Source organism: Passer domesticus, chromosome 17, assembly GCF_036417665.1.
Source record: "Passer domesticus isolate bPasDom1 chromosome 17, bPasDom1.hap1, whole genome shotgun sequence".
Lineage (NCBI taxonomy): Eukaryota > Metazoa > Chordata > Aves > Passeriformes > Passeridae > Passer > Passer domesticus.
The window spans coordinates 13456062-13474304 of NC_087490.1; the positions used below are offsets into that span (position 1 = coordinate 13456062).

An 18243-nucleotide genomic window follows, 5' to 3' on the forward strand; every position below is an offset into this window, starting at 1 on the left:
CTTCAGCAGCCATGGACAGTTCTGAAGAAAGGCTGACAAAGTGGATTTATGAAACATACTGCACTCTACAAAATATCAAATGATTTATTTATATAAAATATAATACACAACGCTTGTACACATGCACACACCCACACAGTACTTTACCACAAATGTAGGCCAGTTATTGTCTTTAATTAAATGTTATAATCTAGCACACAGTATTTTACAGTCATTTACATTGTTATCTGAAGACACAATGGGGAAGCTTTGATCATTCATTTATAAACCTTCCATAAATTACAAAAAGAAAGGCAGTCTGAAAAGTATGTATAAACAGTAAAAACAATTTACAAATGGACAAGAATTACAAAATAGTACCAGCCAATGACTGCCATCAGTGGGTAGGGTTGTTTTTTGTGATATGCCAATGCTGAGTTGGGGTTGGTAGAGCCTGCTGCAGCCTCACTGTGGCTGTGACACTTTGTCCTTCACTGTGCGTGGACCTGAGCCTCCCTCTGACAGCAGCAGCATGAAAATGCCTTTTAACCTAGGACTGACCCTCCACAGAAAACAAACGGGGAGTAAGGGGGTTGGTGTGCAGCTGGCTGTTCCCAGTCGCTTAGAGCAGGGAACAGGAACCCCAAACTGGGCTTGGAGGGTTGAGATGGGGAGAGGCTCTGAGTAACTGACACTGCCTGGGCCCAGGAGGGACAACGGCAAACCAGGACGAGGTTTGGGTTTCACTGGGGCAGCAAAAACTGAAAAGCATTTAGCACAGCACTTGCAGACGCCCAGGAGTCCAGCAGCAGGGCTGGGGCAGGAGCAGTGCTCATTCGTGTGGAGGGAGGATGGAGACAGCTGAACACACAGGACATACAAAGTGTACGCTGCATATTTATTAGACAGTACAAATCATTGTGCATTAATAAGGCAAAACATCAAGGCTGATTCAACTAGGAGTTTCAAGACCATTTCTGTTAATGACTGGATACAGTGGGGTGATCTCTGAACTAGCAAACAGTGAAGAGTTTTCTCCCCCCACTCATGGTTAAAGGAGAATAAAGGCTGAGATTTTTCAATGGAGTTGCAGGTGTTGAGATGACTTCAACTAAAACCGGGTTCTTCTGGTCTTAAACCCATAACTTTCTTTCTTTTTTTTTTTTCTTTTTTTTTTTTTTTTAGCTTTTTAAAAAACGTTTTTGCAACAACAAATCCATTTCCCTCTCTTTCTTGCTGTTTTGATTCAGCAATTGGCATGATTCTATTGATGTCAGAGTTAAAAACACAACGGTCTGGTAAAGTACTGCATAGTCATGAAAGCCCTAGTTTCAATTAAAAAAAAAAAAGTACACAGACTGGAAGCTTTACAAGTTGTCCAGGAGCACATGACTCATTTCACTGCACCAAGCTTTTTCAGCAGTTTCTTGCCTTTGGAAAGCAGCCCCTTTTTCTTTTTCGAGGCCAGGTCCCTGCCTCTCCCGGGGCCACCCGAGCCCAGCAGGGGTGACGGAGGTGACCCGGCATGGAGGTGGACTGTGGGGGAAGGTGCTCGCCGGGCTGTACCTGTATTCTCAGGAGGAACCTAGTAGGTACATTGTTATCATTTATTCAATCTTTGAACGCTTCAAAGCCATCAGCAGCAAGAAACTTGATAGCATCCCTTGTCCCATCACCCACTTAAACAAAAGGGCTGGTTTCTCTCCTCTCTGGCTTAAAATACTGCGTGGGCTTATGGCAAGTACATCAATTTAGAGGAAAAAAAAATAGAAATCAAAACCCCACCAATAAAGCCCAGTTTTGGTTATACCTTTTTAAAGGAAATGTTGGATACACTTGCTTTGCCAGAATTCTGGCCACAAAAGCCACAAAACTGGCTTTGGTTTTTCATTTCAGTACTCTGACAGTACTAAAATGGAGAGGGATACTTTCAGCTATAGATTTAAGAAAAATAAACATGTTAATTACTACAGATTAGCAATCTATAGAAGCCAAACTCTTTTCAGAAGAAATTACTTAAAATGCTACATGATCACTTACTTTTTAATGTCCTTTAAATGCCTTTTCTTTAAAATTGGCTAGCAAACTTTATGTACAGATTAGAGAAGATGGCACACTGGCTTAAAAACAAAAAAAAAACGGAAAAAGAAAAAGCTAAAATGAACCTTAATTGCAATCAAAGAAAGCTTAAAGGCCCTGAGTGCTCGATGTGTATGCTGCAGCTATGAGGTTGTTAGATGACAGCATTCCTAAATATTTTGAACAGCTTTTTTTTTTTTTCAGTCACCAAAAGCACTTGGATGAAAATGCTAAAATTACATATACTCAGGCTATCCTAACTACAGTGCCCAGCTGGCAAAATGGTTACTATCAATTCAGGTGATATTTTCATAGTAGAATCCATGCTGTAGGGAGGCCTGCCAGCTTGTAGTTCAAGTTAAAACAGCAGCAGTTGACTGGCTCCTTGTGCAACAGGGAGTTAAGCAAAGGGGCTTCAAGCCTACTTTGATTTTAAATCAAGGTCTAATTCTAATGAAAAAAAAAGAAAACCAAACCAAAACAACTTGGTAAAGCACCCCAACGTACACCTGAAGATACCAGATATCGAGTCTAATGCATTCATTCAGTGAGCTGCATGTTTCAGGTCGAGACTCTATTGCATTGGTAAACCAAACAGTTGCTAATATTGCAAATGTACAGAATATTGTTGCTAATATTGCAAATGTACACTCCTAGGAACGATCCGAGGGAATTGGACCACAGGGAGGGGCTTTTTTCAGAAGTTTGAATAGTTGGTCTTAGGCAAACTGGGGTATAATCCACTGTGGAAAACACATTTTAAGGCAGACAATTTAAGTAGCTGTGTTTGAGTGCAGTGAGTTTCAGAGCCAACTATCCCCTTGTAAACTACCGTCCGTGCCAGCGGCACTGCTGCTGCTGCAGGGGCTGCAGCTGTTGTGCTTTTCTCTTGACACAGGAGCTTGGAATTTTTACATCCCAGCTTGGCTAGCAATGCAATATGCAGCTTTGTTTGTAGGGTAGTTAGACATCAAACTCTCCTCTCTATGTAAACATAAACATTGAGCTCGGGAAGAAATATGTTCCAACCGCTGACCTTGCAAAGGGAGGGCTGATCTGTGTCCTGATTTAAAGGATTGGGCTCCCAAGAAAGGAGAGGACTTGACTGGGTACAGCAAAGGCATGCAGCCTGTTCTTCTGTGGCCAAGGGGTTTGGAGACATATTTCTTTTCTTTTCCCCACAATTAAGTTTCAAGACTTGCATTAGATAGCCAGGTAGCTTTAATTGAGACCTCTATTGGTATCTTCAGTTGCTCACTTACGTGAAGGCTACATTGCCTTATTAAGGTGTGAAATGAACACTCTTCTTCTGTTTCCAAGCAGATGAGCAAAGAAATAAAAATATATATAAAATATATAATATATAAAAGTATTGCAGTGATGAAACAAAACCAAAAATGAGATACTCTAAACATGATTAATTCTTTCATGGAAGAGAAATCTCTGAGCAATTAATTATCGCCAGTTGGAACGGGAAGTTGTGAGGATTAAGAGATGAGCACTGCCAGTCCAGCAGCTGCAGTTACAGTTTGTATTTAGAGGAACACTGGTACCAGTCTTTTGTGCACAAGAACCTTTTTAGCAAGAGCAGGTTAGAAGCTTTGGGAAATAACTACCACCAGGAAAAGCTGCTTCAATTCAGGTTATAAAGGACGGTACTGTAATGACTGCAATCAAGCAGCCAATTTCGTTTCTCCATTTACAAATGTAACGAGCCAGCGAAGGCCGAAGCCATTTTCCCTCACGTTTTATTTTATATATTTGAAAGATAACTTTAAAAGGGCGAATGAATTTAAACGTGATGTCGGGATGACGTGTGAATTGTACACGAGACGGAATGGCAGGGGTGGAGCTCAGGTGTGGGGAGGGGGCTGCTTACCCTTTTGGCCTTGGGGCGCAGGGCCGCGTCCTGGGCGTAGCGCGAGGGCGCCTCGGACAGAAACACTTCCACATCATCAGGCACTTCTTCGAGGAAGTTGGAAGGAACCAGCCCCTTCTGCCCGTTGAGCTCACCCTGCGAGCACAGGCAAGGCCCAGTGAGCTCTCACCTCATCACATTTGTTCCCAAGGAGGCAGGGACATATTTTTGCCTATTTCAAAGCTGGCGAGGAAGAGGAAATTCCCATCTAAGGCCCCTGGGGATGCTGAGAGCTCTCACAATTCCACATCCCCTCCCCAGGCTGGTGTTTGGCGAGGCTGGGAGCAGTTTGGGGTGGGCCAGCAGAGCCAACTTACGTAGTAAAATCCATCTTCATCGATCTCACCAAAGACAGTGATGATGTCCCCAGTGCAGAAGGTCAGCTCGGCCTGCAGGGGAGGAGCAGACAGGCAAAGATCAGCCTTTTCTTATTCACAGGCAATCCATTCACATTCATGCTAGGACACTGCTGAACCCAAACTGATCTTTGAGAGCCAAACCTCTTGTTTCTTTCCTTGGGGTTTTTAACTCAGCTTGCTAAGCCTGAGGTGCAGAACTGCCCAGGGCTGCTGAGGAGCTCTGCACATCACCCAGCCCAGCCCTGAGGCACAAAAACGCTCCTGCACTGGAGCTGTGCTGGATTCTCTTCAAAAACCTCCACAATGGGCAGCTCCTCTCTGAGAGCACACAGTGCACTGGGCTCTTTTAATTGTCTGGGGCTTAAATGCAATTAGGGCGGGGCTTTTAAATTATGTTTAATTTCCTGTGGTCAAGGGAGAGAGAGCAAACAAAATCTTTGCAATATATCAGCACAATTTATTTGATTTGTTGGCCAAACTACTCTGAAACACCATAATTTAGAAAAAGATTTGGTTCCACAAGAAAAAGAAAACAACCCAGGCTATGTTTTAAAGCACCAAGCCCCACATATTTCAAATCTCACTTTCTCCTTCTCCAATTCACCAATTAAAACCAAACCAAACAACGTTTCAAAGGGTGCCTGAGGAAGCCCCCAGGTTCCGTGCCCCCGGGGCGCCCCCAGCCCCACGGGCTCTGCCCCTACCTCCACATCCACGTTGGGGGAGCTCTCCCTGGGGTCGTAGTCATAGAGAGCCACCATCCTCCTGGTGGCCAGCGGCTGCTGCCGGCCACCGCGCCGGCCACCGCGCTCTGCTGGGGACAGAGAGGGTCACTGGCACGGGTACTCAGGTACGCTGCCACAGGGTACTGCCACGGGTACTCGGGTACTGCCACGGGAACTGCCACGGGTACTCGGGTACTGATACAGGTACTGCCACAGGTACTCAGGTACTGCCATGGGTACTGCCACGGGGACTCGGGTACTGCAGTACTGATACAGGTACTGCCATGGGTACTGCCATGGGTACTGCCATGGGTACTTGGGTACTGCCACAGACAGTGCAGGTACTGATACAGATACTCAGGTATTGATAAAGTTACTGCAGGTACTGCCACAGGTACTGCAGGTACTGGTAAAGGTACTCAGGTACTGCCAGAGGCACTGCAGGTACTGATAAAGGTGCTCAGGTATGGATACAGGCACTGCAGTCACTGCCAAAGCACAGCCCTGCAGCTGCTGCTGCTCAGGGCCTCCCCAGCAGAGCAGCAGCAGCGTGGCCCTGCCCTGGCACAGGTAAAAGCCACCCCCTCTATGCACCCACACAGGTAAGGGTAAAAGCCTCACCCTTTACCCACCCACACAGGTAAGGGTAAAAGCCTCACCCTTTACCCACCCACACAGGTAAGGGTGTGCAGCCACGCACGGCTCACAAAAAGAACTAACTGTGCCCTGCCTCTCTCTGTTCTGAGGCACAGAACCCTCAGCCCCCTGTGCACAGCAGACTCCACAGCTCAGGGACTGTGCTCTGTGCCCAGAAATATTTCAGGACACAAAACCCACTTTTATTTCGTTTTAAATCAGAAAAGAAAGCAACAAGTGGAGTGGTGAAGCTGCAGGCCCCCATTTGCAGCCAATGCTATCACCAAGGTCAAATTTTACTTGTATAAAGTCACGCAGACACTGACACAGAATGTATCCCCTGGGACAGTAAATTACTGCAGCTGCACCTGCACAAAAACAAGAGGTGAAGGGGATGCAGCCAGGCCGAGAGGCCCAAGTGTGAAGGGAAATGTCTGTATTTTCCCTTACCGATTTTCTCAATTGGAGTGTTCAGAGGAAGGAAACCTTGTTTAAGAAGCTGATCCATCATCTCTTCATCATCTGCCTGTATCTCAGAGACCATATTGCACGGGATAAGGCCAACTCTTGCACAGGTTTCTCCACGATAAAACCCATCAGCATCTTTGTCCCCATAAACCTGATATTCAAAGAACAATCATATTGGTCAAAGAGGTTTTAGCATTCAGGAGCTTTAGAGCAGGCTAAGGGTGACTAAAGCACAGGTGAAACTGCAGTTTAGATGTGGAATTATAGCTGTGGACCACTCTGACTTAGGTTATAAAACTGGAATTTTTATATTTGTTTGAAGTGTGACTTCAGATACATAAGCAGAATTTGGACTTTTTTTTTGTTGTTGGCAGTGAAAGGGGCAAAAAAGTGCATTAAAAGCCATCAGTTTCTCACTGTGCTGAGCCAGATGCTCACTTGATGTTTATGGAATTACTATGGCACTATATTCAAAATGAAACATTTGCAAAATGGTGCCAAAATGTTATTATTTTGCTGGTGGTGTCCAGCAGAGCAGCTCCCAGGCTGCAAACAACCACCAAACTGTCAGGAAAGGGACCAGAAACACCCAGTGCTGGGCTTGAATTCCTCTGGAGCGTGCGTTAGCTAGCAGAGCTCAGAGCTGGGGAATGCAGCAGCTCTGCTCTGGTAGCACAGCAGCACTTCTGCCAAGATCCTCTCTGGAGCAGCTCTCCCTGCAGGTTTGTGCAGGGGACACTGCGAGCTTCAGAGTCACAAGGCTGGGCTTAGCCTGAATCTTTAATCGGGACTGGCCCTGACTATCTACAGCAACTTGGACATTTCTGTGATCATTTTTAAGCCATCAGCACCAGACATTAATTACCAGCTCCAGTGAGATTTGCAGCCTGAACCTCTGGAGGGAAAGCCCTGGCTTCTGATCACACAGGCAGCTTTCTCCAGGGCACAAAGGAGAGCCTGTTTGTAGAAGTGTTTTTGTAGAAGTGCCGTGTTTCCTCTGGTTCCAGCTCTCACCTTAATGATCTGTCCCTCCTTGAACGGCAGCTCCTCCTCTGCAGCATCAGGGTTCGGGGACATGGTCAGCGGGTCGTAGTCAAAAAGTGCAACAAAGATTCTTGTAGAGAGATCCTCTGTGCCAGCATCTGTTTCAGATTCCTCATAAATGTCTGGAGAAAGACGGTCATGACCCCCGTAGCCATCTGTGAAAGCAAATCCAGAAAAGAACAACTCAGTAATGCAAGTTGGCCCCAGCATCCAACTCTCCCATTAATATCTGAAACATGTTTGGCATTTCAGTGAAGAAGCCCCAAACCTCATTGCATGTCCTGTAAAGCTTGATGGTTTTGGGGGGGTTTTTTTATTAGCAAGTTTCTATTTTAAAGAAAAGCTTCTAAAACCTGCACTGGAAGCTGGGCTGATTTCCTGTACCAGACTGACATTTGCACAGCTCACGTAAAAGCCATTTTTGTTAGGTTTGCAAGAGTTTGCCATGAATTAATGAAAAAGTAGTCCAGAGACTGGCAAGTGAACACGAAATGATGGCTGATGAATGGCAGGGTGCATGGCTGGATGGAGGCCACACTGATCCCACTGACCATAAAGTAACCTGCCAGCAGATTTGAGGTGAGATCCAGTTCTGTCTGAGCTTCAGCAAGCTTGAGCAATCTCAGCAGCCACCGAGGGGAATGGAGAGCTCCCAGCAGTGCCAGGGAGTGCTGACTCGCCCTGGGAAGCCCAGCAGGCTCCTGGCAGCAGGGCTGCCTGCAGCCCACTCCACCCCTCTGAACCAGGAGCAGCCTGGCTCCACGCTAGAGCCTGCTGCTGGTTTTTAAGGATTTCCTCCCAGCTCTGTTGGTTTTTAAGGATTTCCTCCCAAGTCCGAGGCTGCACAACCAGGAATGCACCGCTCTGTCCAACTAACCAATGGAAGGGACCAGCAGGGGCCGAGACCTTTGTGGCACTGCACTGCCATGGGAGGACCTTCGCCCTGCATGCTCCACCCTGTCAGGCCGTCCTGCAGAGGCTGGGTTACCTAAAAGCTAAAAAACAACAACAGAAAGAACAGGCTCGTCAGTTCCATGCATGGCAACATCGTGGTTACACGGCGGGACATGAATCAGGTCAATCACAATTGGAAGCGTAAGCTCTAAAGGCAACTAAACTTAGCTTTTAACTGAAAGGTTAGCTGAAAAGTGAGTACTGCTGCCTGGCAAACCTGCAAAAGAAAAAAAATGGTTCCCTGATTTATGGCAGAGCTTTGTAAACCAGCAGTCACACATCAGAACGAAAAGAAAAGAAAATAATAATTTCTGAAATATTCTTTTGCCTTTGTTGTTGCGGCTAAGGTGGCGTTTGGGTGTCCTGAAGAGTGGCACGGGCAGGCTGAGCTGTGCAGGTGGGGCACCTGGCAGGGCACACCTGGCAGTCCCAGCTCTGGAGGTGCAGCAGGGAGCCAGGGCACTCCTGGAGGCCCTGGGCACTCCTGGTGGCCCTGGGCACTCCTGGTGGCCCCTGGGCACTCCTGGTGGCCCTGGGCACTCCTGGTGGCCCTGGGCACTCCTGGTGGCCCTGGGCACTCTGGTCCTGGCCTGGCAGGGTCTGCACGGTCAGGGCAGTGCAGGAGGGCTGCAGGCTCCACCTGGGCACAGCTGGCTCAGCTGCCTGGGGCCTGCAGGGGCTGTGGCAGCTCTCCAGAGCTTGTGCTGCTGTCACTGGCATGAGCCCAGCCCGGGCACCACTTCTGCTGGGAGGAGCTGCAGGGGTGATTGCAGCCTGGGCTGGCAGCTCAGGAGCAGCAGTGAGCTCTGCTCTGTGTGTGCAGTGAGTGTGCAGCCCGGGTGCTGCAGGCAGGGCTGCAGGGCTGCCTCTGCTCTCCTCTCACAATGCAGTGTGCAGCCCGGGTGCTGCAGGCAGGGCTGCAGGGCTGGCTCTGCTCTCCTCTCACAATGCAGTGTGCAGCCCGGGTGCTGCAGGCAGGGCTGCAGGGCTGCCTCTGCTCTCCTCTCACAATGCAGTGTGCAGCCTGGGTGCTGCAGGGCTGCCTCTGCTCTCCTCTCACAATGCAGTGTGCAGCCCGGGTGCTGCAGGGCTGCCTCTGCTCTCCTCTCACAATGCAGTGTGCAGCCCGGGTGCTGCAGGGCTGCCTCTGCTCCCTGGGGATGCATCCTCACACCTGGAGCTCCTCTGGACATTACTGGGCAGAAATGCAATCAGACAAGGTGCTGCAGAGCATCCCTGGCAGGGGGGAGTGGCCCGGGCTCCCCCTGGCAGCAGCTCTGGGCCTGCATTCTCTGCAGAGATGCAGTCTGCAACTCCAAAGGCAACAAGAGATGGTCTAACAAGGACGGCAGCGTGGTGACAGCGCAGAGATAAGGCAGAAAATGAGAATGATGAAGCTGTGACTCCATAAATCTGGGTCACCGTCACACTGGGGGAGAATCTTGGTTCTTGTCTTGAGATGTTCCATGATAAAGAGCATATCCTGAAAATTCTGGGAATGAGATGAATAAAAACAACACGATGAAATGAATTCCTTGACAATAATTAAAAAAAAATTAAAAATATGGATGAAACATTTCTCCAGTTAAAAATGCAGCTTTTTTTTTTTTTTTTTTTTACTTTAGAGCAACATTCAGATGGGCAAAATAAAGAAAAGCAATCTTTTGGAAAAATTATAGTTCAGCTAACCCTTAATTAAAATTTAGATTCAGTTGTCCTTTAATAAAAGCAGCCATTATAGCAATTTGTTTGGGGGGAAAATCATTGCAAAGCAAATTAATCTGATTTCAGCATGACACTAAAGAGGACCATAAATGAAAATGCAGAGTAATAAACGAAAACGAATGGGGAATAAAAAAAAATGGGGGGGAAATGTAGCAGATGGGTCCAAAGGACGGACTTTAAAAATCAATTTGGGAAAAAAAAAAGAAAAAAGGACAACAAAAAAAAAAAGAACAAAAAAAAAAGAGACTAAAGAAAACAGACTGATTTGGCAAGCAGATGTTAGAAGGAAGATACTTCACACACCAGAGAGTCTTCTGCATCTCTGAGGGGTGGCTTTGCAAGGACAGCAGCTGCCCTAGAGCCTGGCTGAGGGTGGCTCCTCCAGCCCCCCTGCCCCTCCTGGGCTCTGCGGCCCCCGCTGCCCTGGGCCCCCCCGGCCGGGGCTGCCAGCTCCCCGAAATCCTCCTCGATGCTGCTCTGCCTGGTCAGGGTCCTCCTGCGGGCCAGCAGCGGCCGGGAGCCCCTCCGGCAGGGACAGGGCTCGGGGGGCTGCGCTCCGGCAGCGTGCTGGGGCTGCTCTTCATCGCTGCCCCTCTGGGCTCTGAAACTGTGCCGGGGCTGCTCTTCATCACTGCCCCACTGGGCTCTGACAGCATGCCGGGACTCTTCTTCATCACTGCCCCTCTGGGCTCTGAAACTGTGCCGGGGCTGCTCTTCATCACTGCCCCTCTGGGCTCTGACAGCATGCCGGGACTCTTCTTCATCACTGCCCCTCTGGGCTCTGAAACTGTGCCGGGACTCCTCTTCATCACTGCCCCACTGGGCTCTGACAGCATGCCGGGACTCTTCTTCATCACTGCCCCTCTGGGCTCTGAAACTGTGCCGGGGCTGCTCTTCATCGCTGCCCCTCCTGTGGCTGAAATTGTGCTGGGACTCCTTTTCATCACTGCCCCTCTGGGCTCTGAAACTGTGCCGGGACTCCTCTTCATCACTGCCCCTCTGGGCTCTGACAGCGTGCCGGGACTCCTCTTCATCACTGCCACTCCTGTGGCTGAAACTGTGCCGGGTCTCCTCTTCATCACTGCCCCTCTGGGCTCTGACACCGAACCGCGACCGCTCTTCCTCACTGCCACTCCTGTGTCTGACACCAAACCGGGGCTGCTCTTCATCACTGCCCCTGTGGGCTCTGAAACTGTGCCAGGGCTGCTCTTCATCACTGCCCCTTTGGGCTCTGCCACCAAACCTGGACTGCTCTTCATCGCTGTCACTCCTGTGTCTGCCACCAAACTGGGACCGCTCTTCATCGCTGCCCCTTTGGGCTCCTCCACCAAACCAAGGCTGCTCTTCATCGCTGCCCCTCTGGGCTCTGAAACTGTGCCAGGGCTGCTCTTCATCACTGCCCCTGTGGGCTCTGAAACTGTGCCAGGGCTGCTCTTCATCGCTGCCCCAGGGGCCCCTGCCGTGCCGGGGCTGCTCCTCCTCCTCGCTGCCGCAGTCCAGCCCGCTGTCGGGGCTGCGGGACAGGGGCTGCCTGCACTTGCATCCTCGCTCGTCCAGCTCCTGCAGCCCCGCCCTGGCCCTGCCCGGGTACCTGGGGCTGTGCTGCTGCTCCCGATGGCAGGGCCTGCGAGCCCGGGGGCCTCTAGCTATTCTGGGGTTCTTTTTATAGGGCATACCTAAACCCTGCTTGTACAGCACTTCAGAGTATTCACCGTCCTCTTCAGCCACTTCTGGAATACTGAAAAGCCTTTTACTGTGGTGTGTCTGCTGGGGAAAGCCAGGCTGTTCCAAAAAAGTGGCTTCAGTGGTCTTATTCTTATCCTTAAGATTATGTAATGTTAAAAACCAGACAGGGAACAAAGAGTGTGTGACAAAAATAAAATGGGAGGGAAAAGGGAGAAAAGAAAAATAAAGACAGAATTAGTTTTAGAGCAATGGCAAACACAAGACATGCAGCTTATATTATGAAAAGGATGTCATGCTTTGAATGAGGATCTGTGAAAAACAAAGACGTGATTAAGAAGTTGCTGGGTACAACGTGAGAGGTCAGTACAAACAACTGAGTGATGCTCTTAACAAGAATAAACTCATGCATTTGAAAGGGAGTGATGGAAGCCACACAAGCATGGCGGATGAGAATGGCACTGAAACTCCTTCCTTGCCCAACTGCCATCTGATTTTCCCTGCAACCAGCACCCATATCTGAGAACGACAGCTCTGCCCTAGCAAGCTTGCTTGCTTTGCATCTCTTAAAGCTTCTACAGAAGTAACAAATATCTTCAGTGTCCTGTCAGAGGAGAGCTACTCCACAGCCATCACTGAAGGAGTTCTGGTTTCCTAAAAGCTGCACCATTCCAAAGCTTGGCTTGCAGGGAAGCCCCCTGGGACACAGGCTGCCCTCTGATGTCACTCGGTCTGCACTGCCATCAAGCCCCATCCTCGTCTTGTACCTGCTTCACAAAGCCAGTGTTCAAACATCAGCCTGTGAGCAGACATAAAAGTCTCTGCTCGTGCCAGAAGCAGGTCGAAACTATCCCAGCCTGGGCAAAGCAAGCATTCTGGACATGCAGATACATTTGCAATTTTCCTATTCCAATTCCACAAACCACTGACAAAGAGCCCTGGGGTGCCTTGGCTGGGCTCTGGGAGCACAGGGCAGGAGGTGCTGGCTCTCACTGCCAGGATTATTGACTCTGCATCACAGATCATCTCTCCTTGTGCCTAATGCCTGGATCAGGGGCATCTCTGGGCTCAGGAGCACCCAGAAATAACGACAGATCCTCTTGCAGATTCAGCAGCATCTCCCTCTGAGCATTCTAAACTTAGCTGCCGTTTGGACCTTGTCCCCTTCCAGGCAGGGGGAACTTTTCAAGTTACTTTAGACTGTTTCACCTATTTTCCTTTGTTTCTAAAATGTGTGTAACACCCGTGAAACTTGAGATAAAGCGCCACAGAAGTGGAAAAAAGAGCATAAGCATGAACTACACCAAGAGAGGCCTGCAAACCTTAGCAGGTCAAAAACCATTTCCTACACCAGTCAAGGCTCTGGAACTTTCTCAGTATCAACACTGGTAACACTAATTTAAATCCAAGAAGTAAACACCTTCTGATGCACAAGGAACAAGAACAGTCCAGGGATTATTCTTTTTGCCAGGGGAAGGGGATACAATGAGCACACAAAAGGATTTTGGTTTCAACCTTTGTGCTGGTGCAGTAATACAAACACTGGTAATTTCTTCTTTTGAAAAAGGACCTGTCTCACTGCAGACAGCATCAGGATAAAAGGACTGAATTTACAGCACATGATAAGAATGGTCAAAATTCTTGTATGCATGACAAAATAGTACTGATTTTAGTTAAATAGCAATCCACTGAAGAACCAGTTAACCTGTGGGTTTGTGCTTTCTAAGAAAACCCAGTTTGTGTAACTACTACACACATAAAGAAGCAAATACAATTCTCATGTACAAATATAATATGGCAAATATCCATTCAGTATTGGGTGTGTTTGGTGTTCTGCATATGCTTTAGTTGTTGCACTGAAGTTTCTTTCATGATGAATATTCCTGTACTAAAGCAGTATTTCTGGAACATATTTCCTACTCTCTCTGGTGATTCCCCAAAATTCAGAGCACAAGGAGTTCTGACAAAGCTTTGATCAAACAAAGCTGAAACAACTCCCTTTCTTACAGAACACTTAAGCCTGTGGAAGGGATGGGACCAGCACTGGGTACACGGACAAATCACTCAGACAGGAAAACCAGAAGTTGTTTGATAAGTTTTTACAGATCTCCTTGCTCAGAAACAACTCATTTTCCGAGGTAGCACATGCAGTATATCCTCACAGAGACAGGGGAAGGTCCCCAGGTGCAGAACAGAAATTGCAAGTGCAACAATCACATAGAGGAAAATACCCAGTCAGTTAAAAGTTCATCTATCAAATAACGAAGAGCCATAGGTAACAAAGGCACTGAAGCAGGCAGCTCCAGCTGTCCGGGCAGAGCTGCAGTGGCTGCAGCTCTGGGGTGCAGCAGCACCCAGGGGTGCCAGCTCACCTTGAGCGCGCCGTGCGAGGTCAGGCTCAGGCGCCGCCGGCCCTCCTCCAGCTGCATCTCCGAGTACAGCTCCTCCTCATCCTCCTCCAGGATGTCGGACAGGTCCGAGCCCCGGCTGCTCTCCGTGTGGTACTCATCCCCCAGGCAGTAGTGAGCCTGAGGGGACAGAGAGAGCTCGTGCTGGGCCCTGCTCTGCTGGACACAGCCCCTGGAAATTCTGCTCTGCCCTTCATGATCGCAATTCACGAGATCCAGCCTCAGTCCCAGGTCATCAATAAAGGACATCGCATTCACAGCACCCAATCCAGTTTTAGTCTTGATTAAATTCCCCTTATTAAAGGGGTCCTTCACGCATCAATGGGCTTGCTGACCAAATTGTAAAAGCCTGATGATAATTCACAGATCATCTGTTCTTTGCAGCTCTTTGTTACATCGCATTAGAATTTAAAAGTGATCAGCATTTAATTCTTGCAGCATGTTACCACCGTTGTGGACCCTCAACACAGGCAGTCAGGTCTCAGACTAAAGTTTTTTAAACTATGCCAAGACATAAGAAAACATCTCTTTTCCAGACTTTACATCTCTCTTGAAAGTAATGTAAAAAACTATTTCATATTTGTTTTCAGTGGGATCAGACTAAAAGCTGTGCAGTTGTGCAAAATTCTTCTGGCAACACCTTTCCATTCCTTGGAGCCAATGCCACACCTTGCTTGTTTCCTTTCAGGTCACAGGTGATGCCCTCATGCACAGGAATCCTTCCCCGCTGCCAGAGCAGGCTGTCACCCAGCAGTGACACCTCACACAGAACAGCCCCAGCAGGACAGCCCAGCCCATGTTCTGCACGCTCTGCCACCCCCACGTGTTCCCAGTGCCTGCTGGGGGCTGCTGGGAGGGAGGGTGCTCAGAGACCCCTGGGACAGGGACAGGGACAGGGACAGGAGCATCCCTGCCCACGGCTCAGCCTCACCTGTGTCACAGCCTGTGTCACTTGTGTCACTGTCTATGTCACCTGTGTCACAGCCAGAGCCCTCAGTGACCTGGCAGAGCTGGCCCCAGAGAGCCCCTGGCACAGCAGCCAGGCCAGGCTACTCACTTGCTTTCCAAGCTCGGACTCCTTCAGGAAATCATCGACCGAGGCTCCCCTCCGCCTGACCTTGGGCGAGTCATAACCATCCTCCTCCTCGTCTGAGAACGGGGCCACGCTGCTCCTGTCGCTGAAAACACTCCTCCTGTCCACCTGAGGGACACAGAGCAGTGAGGGACACAAACACAAACACTCCTCCTGTCCACCTGAGGGACACAGAGCAGTGAGGGACACAAACACAAACACTCCTCCTCTCCATCTCAGGGAACACAGAGCAGTGAGGGACACAAACACAAACACAAACACTCCTCCTGTCCCCCTGAGGGACACAGAGCAGTGAGGGACACTGCCCTGCACCCAGGACACAACTCCAAACACAAAGACTCAAGCACACAACATTTAAAGGCACTCATGTTTTAAAGCACTGTTAGCTCTCCCTGGCTGGCACCTTTGAGGAGCTTTTCAAGAAGTTTTTGCCTGTTTTATTACCCTCACTCTCAAGCAATCTCCTGGCTCTGTGTGTCCATCAGCTGAGCTGCCAGCTCTCCTCCCTGTGGCACTTACCAACATTCTCAGTGCTCTGCAGTCCGAGGCTGCCAGCAAAGACTCTCCTTTGCCCTTGGCAGGCAGTGGATGATCCAGCCACAGCAGCATTTGTGAACCCAATACAAAAAAAGCCCCAGAATGAGGCTGTGGGCTCGTGCTGTGCTCTGAGGAGCCTCTTGGCCCCAGCAGCTCCTGCTGGCTCAGGGGACAGTGCCCATCAGCCACCAGCAGGCAGGGGCAGGCACACAGCTCCTCCTGCAGCACTTGCCATGAGTGAAGAATTTACACCACGGGGGACCAAACATGACAAAGATCCCTGGCAGGATTTGATTTAATTCAGAATTTATTTGTCTATAAACTCCTGTTCAGATTCCTGAATAAAACATTTCAAGCATCACTTGAACTAATGTAATCAAATGTGGTTCAGAGCACATGTTGTGTCAGCAATTTTCCAGAGCAGAAAAAGTATTTCTGTTCTCTTTCCCTACATGGTTCTTAAATCAACTTTCACCTCATAGGGCCAAAAAGCCAATTGCCTTTTCTCCCTCTATTACATTCCAGTCTTATTTATAAACAAAAGGAAGATACATACAGATGAATACATTTATCAGACCTTACTGATCCAGAATTATTCAGGTTCTCAAAAACTGGCTGATTTACTCACTGGATCAAATGCATCCCCAAGCAGGAACAGTCAATAAGCTGGGGCTGTTAAGGCATGTTAAACTGTCAAAATTAATGGAGCTATTTTGGAGATACAATGGGAGACTAAAAGCTGGACATAACTGGTGACTGCCAGATGAAGCACCAAGAAAATCTACAGAGTAAGTGACACTTGCAAGAAGTAACAGACAGCTGTGAGCAGCTTGTGATGAGAAAGTAACTGCCCAGGGCACTGGGAGTGTTTAAATATTGCATATTTGTGTGGAAGACCCACAGCACGTTGTCAGGATGCATCCACATCAGCTGCACTGACCCCAGAGCCCCGAAGGTGGGACTGAAATCAGCTGGCAAAGATCTGAGTCAGAGCACAGCCATGGGTCATGGTGCTCCCAGAGCAGGGGTGTCCTCGGGCAGTGACACTGCTGGCAGCTCCACGAGGAGCTGGAGTGAAAAGCACCTGCAAACGTGTGTGAAAAGGCAGCACTGAGAAGGAGAAATGTGTGAAATTCCCTGTGGATCCATGACAGCAGGCACAGGAGCGCTTTGTAGCCCAGCACTTCAGCACTCTGCCTCTCAAGCTACGGATCTGCAGAGCTTAGGAATGATCACCCACCCCTTAAAGCACACCATGAGCAACCTTTGGTGGCAGGTGTCCCGAGAACAGCCCAGGAGGCCCAGGAAGGAGTTTGCCTTTACCCTGCTGCTCTCTGCCACTCGCTGTGCAGCTTCTCTGGCCATGGCTTTTGCGACGGTGTTGGGGACTGGAGTGCCTTGAGGCTGGGGCAGGATTCTGTTAGGGGACGGAGACCTCCTGCCCTGGAGGGGCCCGTGGAAGGCGGGTGGCTCCAGCATGTGTCCGTGCACGGGGGACGCCGAGCGAGTCTGCTCCCAGGCCTCATCCCTCCTCAAATGTGGGCCTAGGTGCTCTTCTTTGGTTTCTGGGGCTCCGGCACTTGCTAATGGCTTAGATTTGGGCGCAGTTCTGGGGTGGGGGGGTGGAGGCACCAGGAGGTCGGATGGAATGGCAGCGAGAGGAGAGTCCAGGGACTCGCCCTGTGCAGAGAGCGTCCGCACCGTCACCTCCCTGGCGTCCAGGCCGCGCAGCCGCTGCAGCTCCAGCGCCGCGCCCTCCGCGGCGGGGAGAGCCACCTCGGCCACCTGGGGACACACGGCCACCCGTGAGCGCCAGCAGCTGAGAGCACCTGCCAGCACCCAGCACCCCTGAGCACCCAACAGCCGTGAGCACCCAACAGCCGAGAGCACCCAACACCCCTGAGCACCCAACAGCCATGAGCACCCAACACCCCTGAGCACCCAACAGCCGTGAGCACCCAGCACCCCTGAGCACCCAACAGCCGTGAGCACCCAACAGCCATGAGCACCCAACAGCCGTCAGCGCCCAGCAGCTGAGAGCACCCAACAGCCGTGAGCACCCAACAGCTGAGATCACCCAACAGCCGTGAGCACCCAAGAGCTGAGAGCACCCAACACTCCTGAGCACCCAACAGCCGTGAGCACCCAACAGCCATGAGCACCCAACACCCCTGAGCACCCAGCACCCCTGAGCACCCAGCACCCCTGAGCACCCAACACCCCTGAGCACCCAACAGCCGTGAGCACCCAACACCCCTGAGCACCCAACACCCCTGAGCACCCAACACCCCTGAGCACCCAGCACCCCTGAGCACCCAGCACCCCTGAGCACCCAGCACCCCTGAGCACCCAACAGCTGAGAGCACCCAACAGCCGTCAGCGCCCAGCAGATGAGAGCACCCAACAGCCGTGAGCACCCAACAGCTGAGATCACCCAGCACCCCTGAGCACCCAACAGCCGTGAGCACCCAACACCCCTGAGCACCCAACAGCCGTGAGCACCCAACAGCCGTGAGCACCCAACAGCCGTGAGCACCCAACAGCCGTGAGCACCCAACAGCCGAGAGCACCCAACAGCCGAGAGCACCCAATAGCTGAGAGCACCCAACACCCGTCAGCGCCCAGCAGCAGGGAG

The 18243-nt window shown here is 50.1% G+C and overlaps 1 protein-coding gene across 12 annotated transcripts in view; it reads right to left on the reverse strand.

The window, feature by feature from the left end:
* Positions 1–66: 66 nt before the first annotated feature.
* RIMBP2 (RIMS binding protein 2) overlaps positions 67–18243 on the reverse strand; it is an 80830-nt gene continuing 62653 nt past the window's right edge. For 6 of the 12 annotated variants that reach the window (XM_064392998.1, XM_064392992.1, XM_064392996.1 and 3 more), the window contains 10 exons: positions 16932–17393; positions 15036–15179; positions 13943–14098; positions 8086–8203; positions 7179–7363; positions 6147–6315; positions 5040–5149; positions 4294–4365; positions 3938–4072; positions 67–1564 (listed from right to left, as the gene is read on the reverse strand). In XM_064392998.1, coding sequence (XP_064249068.1) covers positions 1373–1564; positions 3938–4072; positions 4294–4365; positions 5040–5149; positions 6147–6315; positions 7179–7363; positions 8086–8203; positions 13943–14098; positions 15036–15179; positions 16932–17393 — 1743 coding nt within the window. In that variant the 3' untranslated portion in view covers positions 67–1372. Of the gene's footprint in view, positions 1565–2209; positions 3368–3937; positions 4073–4293; positions 4366–5039; positions 5150–6146; positions 6316–7178; positions 7364–8085; positions 8204–10190; positions 10495–11352; positions 11709–13942; positions 14099–15035; positions 15180–16931; positions 17394–18243 lie in introns of those variants that run through there. The other 6 variants (XM_064393002.1, XM_064392997.1, XM_064393000.1 and 3 more) reach the window with 6 other exon arrangements.